The following is a 9,494-nucleotide window of genomic DNA, read 5'->3' as shown; positions in this document are numbered from 1 at the left end:
GACATCAAAGTACCGCGAGAGCGATTCAAAAGCATAAGGAGTCGTCTGCTATGGCTCTCGCGGTACTTTGATGTCACACACCGATCGATCTGATGGTGATGATCCGCTTCAAGTTGAACAAGCCTAATGATTCAATGGACCATTCATAAAGAACCATTTACTTGAATGAATCAGCCATTTGAACGAATCAAATGAATGAATAAATGACTCGATGACTTAATCATTAAGACATTTACCACCACCTACTGTCAGTTTTAGTTTATTATTTAGAGTATCATTTCATTAAAGAAATAAATTCATATTTCCATAGTAGTAATAATAAAATTAATTATTAAAGGTATAGTTCACCCACCCAAAAATGACAATTGTGTCATCATTTACTCACCCTCATGGTCCAAAAAAATATATGTAATCAATTTTATCAAACAAAATATTTCTTGCTGAAGCTACTTTTTGTAATGTCTGTTTGATGCTTTACACAACAATGACTTTAAATGATCTTTTGGGAGTAAATTTTTTCTTATTATTATTATGTTGAAAACAACTGAGTAGAATTTTTTTCAGGTTTCTTTGATGAATAGAAAATTCAGAAGAACAGCATTTATCTGAAATAGAAATCTCCTTGCTAAATAAAAGTATTAATTTCTATACTTTCTCCCCCTCCCCTGACTCCAAGCTTTTGAATGGTATAATGTATAAATGCTTTTTATTTCAGATAAATGCTGATTTTTGGATCTTTCTATTCATCAAGAAATCCTGAAAAAACTGTTTTAAATATTGATAATAATAATAATATTAATAAATGTTTCTTGAACAGCAAATCAGCATATTAGAATGATTTCTGAAGGATCATGTGACACTGAAGACTGGAGTAATGATGTTGAAAATTCAGCTTTGCATAACAGGAATAAATTACATTTTTGTTTTTGCTGTATTTTGGATCAAATAAATGCAGGCTTGGTGATCAAAAGTTCTTTGAAAAACAATAAAAATCTTACGGTTCAAAAAACATATTTGACTAGTAGTGAATATATAATTTCCATACCTAAAATACATATTTTACAGTAACTGTTATGCACGTTGTGTGTACACAGAGTGCATGTGTTTGCAAGTGAACGGCGCCAGCGGTCATTCTAAAGCGATTTCAATGATGCGCATATTGATAGCGGCTCCCTAATGCACGAAAATTATATACAATATTAGAATGTTTGCGGGTGTGGGCGGGAGTGTAACACACGCGTTGCAGAAGCGGGTGGTAAGAAAACAAAAAAGAAAGATATATATGGAGCTTTATTGAATATCGCACCAATTTTGGGATTGGCTGTTATGGGGCCAGGGTGGGCCAAGCTCCTGATTGGGTGGGCCAGGCCCACCCTGGCCCCCCCCGAGGAGCCAGGCCTGTTATCAGGCATTACAGGCTCATGATGAAATGAAAATGAGACCAATCGGACCAATCACCGCAGATTTGCGTCACGCAAAGGAGGGGTTTGGAAAAATGAATCGTTGAGCGAATCGTTTAGTTGTCGTTGAGCAAAGACAATGAAACTGTTTTTTGAGCTTGCATGCATGTCAACCTGTTGTTGGGGACTCCCAAAACCAAAATATGAACCTTTCATAACCCATAATAGGGGCACTTTAAGTACAATTTACCTTGATCTTCAAATTCAAAAAGTTTTCACCCCCCGGCTCTTTAATTATTATTTAATTAAAATTATTCACAGATTCTGCAAGGGGTTCCCAAACTTTCACATGCCACTGTATATATTTATAGTATATATATTTTCAGGCATTGTCAGATTAAGACTTATATGGCGAGTTATTTTGCTTCAGTAAATGTATTGGATCACTGCTTTCTTGTCTTTGTATTAACTCCATCTGAACTGGTTAGTAGTTAAAAACAGTGGGTGTCTTTTAACAGCCAATGGAGTGGAAAATGATTGCTTTCACATCTTGTCCTTGAAAGAAATATCCTTATCAGCTGAAATTTGAAAGAGCTACAAATATTATGGGAACTAGCAGAGAAAGCACTCCTTACCAATGGAAGATTACAGATTTTCTGACTGTACCAATGCTATCAGACATTTCATAGAGTTCACTGTGTTGCCTTCAATCAGAAAATCAAGTCAGAATAAGGAAAGAAAAAGTGTCAGTGTTCCTATTCTGATGGCTGATTTTGTCATTTATAGTATACTGTAAATTGACAAATAGTTTAGAAAATGTATCCGATCACATTGTAAGGTATGCTGAAACTTTCAATGTTCAGAGAGTTACTCGTCAAACAGGCAGAAACGGAATGAAACTGAAGTTCCAGGACTGAAAGTTCCTTCCAGCACGCTCATTACACAATCAATACTGGAGGAATTGACACACCGCCTCTCACACAGCAACAAAACACCTGCTATCATTTTAGCTGGAAAATTTATCAGGTTCTGAGAGCGAGGAAAAATCAGGAAAACGAAACAGAAGGGCTGTAAAGACTGAGCTTTCTCTCTCGGTAATCTGTTCTAGAACAGGGACTTCCAGTAGGAGTGTGATTGCGTCTAATCTTCTACTCAGGGAGACTCCCTGTGCTGCTTTTGATTTAGTGAGACACAAGACCTTTCTCAGAGGTGAAAAGGAGAATAACATATTCTCTGCTGATACATGCTGTGATGGAGGACCTGAACCACAGTGGCCCAAAAAGTATTTGGACACCTAAATTGATATTACACCCAAAAATGAATAGTCATTGTTGACGTTGTCACCCTTAATGTTGTTCTAAACCTGTATGAATGAATGACTTTCTTCTGTGGAACATGAAAGAAGATATTTTGAGACATGTCTTGTTTTTAATCCGTACAATGGAATGTTTTACCAAAATGGTTTGGTTACCAATATCAAAATTATTCAAAATTTCTTTTGTGTTTTGTGTTCAGCATGATAATGGAAGAGGTGAATCTCTTTAAGCCACACAAAAATGTATGTCATTGAAAATAAATGTTATTTGGTTTGATATTTTGGTAATGTAAAAAAAAATAAAATAGTTTTTACAAAAACAGGTCTGGACATTTTCTGCTTGTCAAAAAGTATGGTAGTTAATCTGGCCTACACCCGTGGCTATTCTGCTAGGACGCCTATGTGAACTTGAGGGTAGTTGATGTCATATGTCCTCTAAAATGGCCACCAGATAGTTAACATTAACTGCAAATATGATTCAGAGAAGTGAAGTTTGTTTAAAGGAAATTTATTTGCAGATGTCACCTGGTTTTATCCGTTAATAAAATTTAAAAAATCTTCCCCCTAAAAATACTAAGAATATGCCCAAAACAAATGCACACAAACAAACAAAAACACAGATGCAACACCCATTCTCATCATCTGCAATAGCATAGAAACACAATAGCACATTCCAGTGAAGGATCATCAGTGTTGTCTGTTCATACGACATGCCCACACTAAGCCACACACATTCCTGAACACTGTTACACGTATGCATGCAGTGTTCTCTCTATGTGCCCCATAACTTTGCACCCCTGGCGTCTCTGTGCTTCTGGGGAAAAGATTTTCCGAATGAGTCCACTGGCTGACCTCACTCTTTTCCAACAGGGGTTTATGCGTAAAGCTTGACCTATTGTCTGACTTACCCCGGAATGCACTGGCATGAGTGATTCGTAAAGAGTCTGTGTGTGAATGAGTGACTAAGTATAATAAGGCTGAATGACTGTATAAGTTGCTGTGTGTGTTCTTTCTTATTGATGCCTTAGGTTTTGTCAAGTCCATAATGGGAAGGCGCCGTTCCCTCCCTCACATTCACTCCGCTGACTGGAGCCTTCGAAACCAAGCAGAGAGACAGGCCGTCAACTTTGTACTACAGGGTATTGTGTGCATTTCTACTTGTGTTTGTAACGTTTACCACATCTATGAAGGTCACAATGGCTGTGTGTGTCCCATCAGGCTCAGCTGCAGACCTAGCCAAAATGGCAATGATCAAAATCTGCTCTCAAGTGGCTTCTGCCTCTTACACTGCCAGGTACATCCATCCGTTCATCCGTCCAACTTTCCACTCCCTCCCTCTCTTATAATCTCAAGTGTACCTGAATATATTTTGAATATGGGAAATGCAGTAACATTTTACAGAAAGTTTCAGTTAGTTAAATGTATGGGCGTAAAAACATCGAGACTTTTCTTAAAATATCTTCTTTCATGTTCCACAGAAGAAAGTCATACAGGTTTAGAACAATATGATGGTGACTAAATGAAAGCGGAATTTTTATTTATTTATTTAATTTGGTAAACCATCCCTCTAATGCATTCTATTGCATCATTCACTAACAAAGAAAATTGTTTTCGCAGCATTTATTAATCTAGGTTTATATTAATTTTTACATATGCTAATACAATATTTCTTATCCAAGGATGCCTTTCCTTTTATTCTTTTTCTACACATCCCTGATTTTCTCATTCTCTTTTTCTCCCTCAGCCCATCTGTGTGAATCACTCAACTTGCTGCGCAGCTCTATATATTACAGTCATTTATCTTTGTTAGCATCTCCCTGTCCCTCCTTCTTCGTTCTTTCTCCTCGCCCCTCCCTCCAAGTCTCCTTCTATTCTGTTCAGCGAGCATTAGGAGATGTGTCTGCAATAGATGGCTTCCAGACCAGTGTAGAGCAATAAGAATACTTGACACATCTAATGTAATTTTGCCGTCACACTCCAGAAACTAAACACATCATGGGTTGGTGGTCACAGTCTGGTTATTATATCTCCACATTAAGATTGATAGTTCTGATCTAGTTTCTGTGTGTCTTTATCTTTTTAGGCTGGTGGCTCAAATCCATGATGAGCTGCTGTTTGAAGTGGAGTTCTCACAATTGGAGCAGTTTGCTGGTGAGGGAGACCGCACATGTCCTGTTATATGAACATGAAAGAAAATCATTTGGGTGAAATACAAGATCATTTCAATTAGTTCTGAGTGAATAATCTCTCATTTTTTTCTGTGGTCTTATTTTAGTATTATTTATATACTATTAAAGTTTTTATTAATATTTTGAATTAGCTTTTATATTTATATTTCAAATTTATATTTTTGTTTACATTTTAGACATTTTTTAGTTACTGTTATTATTATTATTATTATTATTTGTTTTTTTGGTTCAGTTGTAGTTTTTATTTATTTTCCATTTTTATTTATTTTCAGTTAGTAATTTTAGTTCAACTCGTTTTATTTTTTAGTACTTCAACTTATTTTATTTCAGCTTTATTTCAGTTAGCGAACATAATGAATATAACAAAGGTAATGACAATGATAGTAAACAACATTAAGCTACAAATGCTGTCAATACAGCATAACTAATATTTTACTCAAAATATTTAATTGTTAAATCTTTTATGAGATAGTATGGGATTCAATTAGATCAGTTAGTTTAGAGACAAAAGCACTGGCCATTTAAATATTGTGAATATTCTGTTGGTGAACAGTGTTGGTGAAGAAGACCATGGAATCTCTTCAGCACATTGAAAATTTGGGAGTGAATCTCTCTGTAAGTGAACACCCACAACTTCATTTAAATGACGGTCAATTTATCTTAGTACAAGAAAGAGCTTCTGGTTGTAGAGAAAGTAACAAGCCGTGATCTATTTATTTTCTTCCTTGTTGCTTCAGACACATTTTATAGCTCTAATAGAAGCCTTAATCAAATCAGACAGACTTTCAAACCGCTATAAAGGCGATGTCATAGGTTTTGATTGGTAACCTAATTAAACTGCACTGCATTTCCAGACGGCCTTCCTTCCTACAGCCTGGCTTTAAATTACCGTAAAACTAAATGATGCAGCAGATGTAGATCAGGCCCTCTAATGATCCCAGTTCTTTTCTCTCTATTTTCAGGTGCCCCTCAAAGTCTCATTGTCCACAGGACCATCATGGGGTTCATTGTGCGACATGAACCTCCCCTGCACCACTACAGCTACTTCTCTGTGAGTCTCCCGCTCTTCCTCTCCATCCCGTAACTATGGTAACCGGGCAGCTGCAGTTCCCAATTCTTGTTTCTCACTGATGTATCTGAGAGCAATGGTAGGAGCAAGCTGGATCGAACCAGTTCTTTTGGGGGGTGGGGGGCTTCTCTTGATTCATTTTTATCCTTTTACTGTTGGATTCGGTTCTTCTCACCGTTAGAAGCTAGTATCTCTTTGCACGAAAATAGAAGTAGCTATTAAATCAGTTTTTTTGGTTCATTTACACTGTTTGTACATCTTATGTTGACATATGCTCTTCAATACATCTTTCAACAAATAATAAATATGGGCCTTTGTCATCAAGATGACTTAATTTCATATGTATTATTGGCTTGGTGAGCTGATGGTGCTGCTATCTGTTTCTCAGCTGCTGTATTGGAACGTCTGTCTCCTGATGAATATTAATAAACTCAGTCCTCATTTAGTGAGTCTCGCTCACTCCATTTTAAACGCGTTAATCTTATCTCTTCCGTTTTCACGGCACCTCACAACTCTCTTCGCAGCAACCCACTTGCCTTTTGCTGTATCTCTGTCTCATGTGTACACAGTCCACACACACACACTGACCCAGATTTTCAGTGTCCGTCTGTGGCGTCAGGTCTTCTGTGCCCCCTCGCAATACACTCTATCAATACAAACACGCCCTTGAAAAATGTTCCAGTCACTGTGCTTGTTGCTGTTGTGTTTTCAGAGGCGGTAACGGCGCAGATGGCTGTAACCCCCTCTGAATGTCATGATATCCCTGAAAGCCTATTCTTAAAGGTCTGGCGCTGAGAGTAGAAACATATTACCCTGCTAGGTCATGATCCGTCTGTTCTCTTTTAAAGTCATTAATTAATGCTCAGCATCACTGAGATTTGGTATAAGAGAAGATCCTTTAGGATGTGTAATGGGGGGGTCAGTAATGAGATTACCGGTATGTTTTAAACAAATCATTTGAGTCTTCCATATTACTTAAGGCTAAGAACTGTATTACAGTTGGCCTGTTTACACCTGGTCACTTAATGCGTTTTCTCTGATTGGATAGCTATCTGATTTATTAAAACGGTTCCATTTACACTTGGCCACATAAATGTGTCTCTGCAAAATGGATACATATCCGATCCTCAATTCCCCATGCTATATGCAAATTTAACGGAGTTCACGTCAACAAAAGCAACAGATATTTTTATTCACCAACAGCTAATTTCAAGATCAAAGCCCGCAACAAGAGAGAGCGCGGCATCAGCACTGGAAAGATAAGTTAGTCTCACTACTTTTAATGAAGATGATTGTGTGTTGAGCGCAAATGAAACTGAGTCTTATTTTCAGTTTCATTTGCGTTAGTTTGCGTGTCGGCTTGCTGAAGAGATAACTCAGCTACTCATCCGTGGCGATTCATGTTGTATTAGCGCTGGAACATCTGGCTATGACATATGATATAGCCTATAACACGCTCTCATACGTTTATTATTTTAATATTTTGGGAGGAGTAAATTTGCTTATCTGGTTTCAAGAACCAGATGCATTTATACTTGTCCAGTTTCGTCTGGAATTCGTCCCAGACCAGCTCCTGAAGTGGTTTGAGCGATCAGATTTAAATCCATCTCGAAAGCATTTCGGAGGGCATTTACACATGGTCTTTTCATGATCAGATAGCTATCGGATCAGAGAAAACGCATGAAGTGACCAGGTGTAAACAGGCCCAAAGTTTTGACAGGCCCAAATCAAAGGTCTTTTCAAAGGCCACTGCTGTCAATAGCATTTCCAACTATATTGCCATAGTAAGAGTTAAATAGTTTTGCCCTAATTTAACTAGTTTGTAACTTTTGAAAGACCTTGAGGTGTGTGCATTTGTCGCTTTTAAAACTTGTTCAGACACACATGTACAAGCTTTATGAATTGTTCCTTTAATTGATACAGTATGTACATCCTTTTCTTTCATAAGTCAGGAAAACTTTTCTTTACATCTTTACAAAGTTCCTGTGTATTGAGGAAATGAAAGAAAAGGGGGGAACTTAAACAGCAGTTTAAAAAAAAAACTCTAAAGGAAACTCAGGCAGTACAGTGATTTCAGACTCAAAGAACCAGGTGATCACTGCGACCAAACAGGTAAAGCAAGGTCAGATTTACCATAATGAAAACCTCAAACCTCCTTTTTTCTTTCCCTAAACTCCATTCTACCCAGCCCTCATTATCATACTAGACCCAGCCCCATTTGTGGCTCCTGACCCCGCCCCCATGTATGGCTGCATATCATTTCCCTGCTGTGCTTTGTGTGGGCTTGTTTCTATAGTAACAGGCAGCCAATGACTGAAATGTGACCACGCTGACATAAATGGGGCAACTAATGCCAACTTACACCGGAAATTGTAAACATGAGCATTTCTAAAGCAAAGAAAAAGTGTTACTGCCAACTTGTGAAATTATCTTTTAAGTGCCATACATTTCCAAAGTATTTCCAGGGATTTACCCATAAATTAGCAGTCATTTACAATAATTAGTAACCCACCAGCAATTTACAATGCTTCTAAAAGCCCATAATAAGTGCTATGGGGATGCAGGGTCTCTGAAAGTTGCTTTTGCTCGGACTGGCACAAACGTAAGCTGATTTGTATAGTTAGAATTGTGTCTCAGTTTACAGTTGTTTCCCAAAGTGTATTGTTTTTTTTTTTTTAGTTTTTTGTAAACATCTTAGTTATATTCATATAGTTTCTGTTACAAAATGATCATAAAATGTCCCCAAATGCTATTTACAGCAAATTACACTTTACAACTTTACATATATTAAAATGTTAATAAAAAAAGGTTAATTGTTTTTGTTTTCAAGAAAAATCATAAAAGCTTTGTTAATATGAACCTGTGCGTATTGCGCCACTTGTAAAACTGGTTGTGTGGTGTTAATTTCTCTGTTTTGATCATTGTCACAGATTGTTGGAGACTGCACTCCTTGTGAATCAGGAGACAGTGGATATTTGAGACTGATCAATCGTGGTTCAGAGCATGACGCAACTTTCAGAGGCCCATGACATCACCCAGTCACAAAGGTTTTTCACTTATTTTTGCGGGCGTCATATCAGTACAACATAAAAATCCACCGTAAACTGAAGAATTCAAGATGCAAGTAAACATGTTAGTTGTAATTAGAATTGAGGAAATATAAAACACAATGAGAATACACAAAAAATAAAATTCACATTCACACTTTGTCAGGCCTTGGCTTGCCCGTGGTGATGTTGCTGTGCCAATACTAATAACATCTGAGTGACTGTCACCAGTAAAGTATGAGGGATTGAACATCAATGCAGCATTTAAAAAATTTTATAATCTCATGGATCATGTTCTTATGTTTTTTTATTCCAACTGTGATACTTTGTATTATTGCTCGATAAACTGGCACATAGGTTTGATTTCCAAATGAATTCTACAAAAATGAGTTGTGACAACATCTTAAAGACAAACGGCAAAAGAAATGAAATGAAATACAGCAGACATCTCGACTTTGGCAAATTTAAAGGGTT

General features: G+C 37.1%; 1 protein-coding gene across 1 annotated transcript in view; it reads left to right on the top strand.

Moving 5' to 3' along the window:
- poln (polymerase (DNA directed) nu) overlaps positions 1–6,279 on the top strand; it is a 58,511-nt gene extending 52,232 nt beyond the window's left edge. The window contains exons 21-25 of the mRNA XM_016554218.1: positions 3,744–3,854; positions 3,934–4,009; positions 4,799–4,866; positions 5,458–5,519; positions 5,867–6,279. Of these exons, the coding sequence (XP_016409704.1) occupies positions 3,744–3,854; positions 3,934–4,009; positions 4,799–4,866; positions 5,458–5,519; positions 5,867–5,959 (410 nt within the window). The 3' untranslated portion in view covers positions 5,960–6,279. The remainder of the gene's footprint in view (positions 1–3,743; positions 3,855–3,933; positions 4,010–4,798; positions 4,867–5,457; positions 5,520–5,866) is intronic.
- Positions 6,280–9,494: the final 3,215 nt, after the last annotated feature.

Source organism: Sinocyclocheilus rhinocerous, unplaced genomic scaffold (assembly GCF_001515625.1).
Source record: "Sinocyclocheilus rhinocerous isolate Xijiao unplaced genomic scaffold, SAMN03320098_v1.1 scaffold105, whole genome shotgun sequence".
NCBI lineage: Eukaryota > Metazoa > Chordata > Actinopteri > Cypriniformes > Cyprinidae > Sinocyclocheilus > Sinocyclocheilus rhinocerous.
Note: the sequence above shows the minus strand (reverse complement) of the source record. Positions and strands in the feature narration are given on the sequence as shown.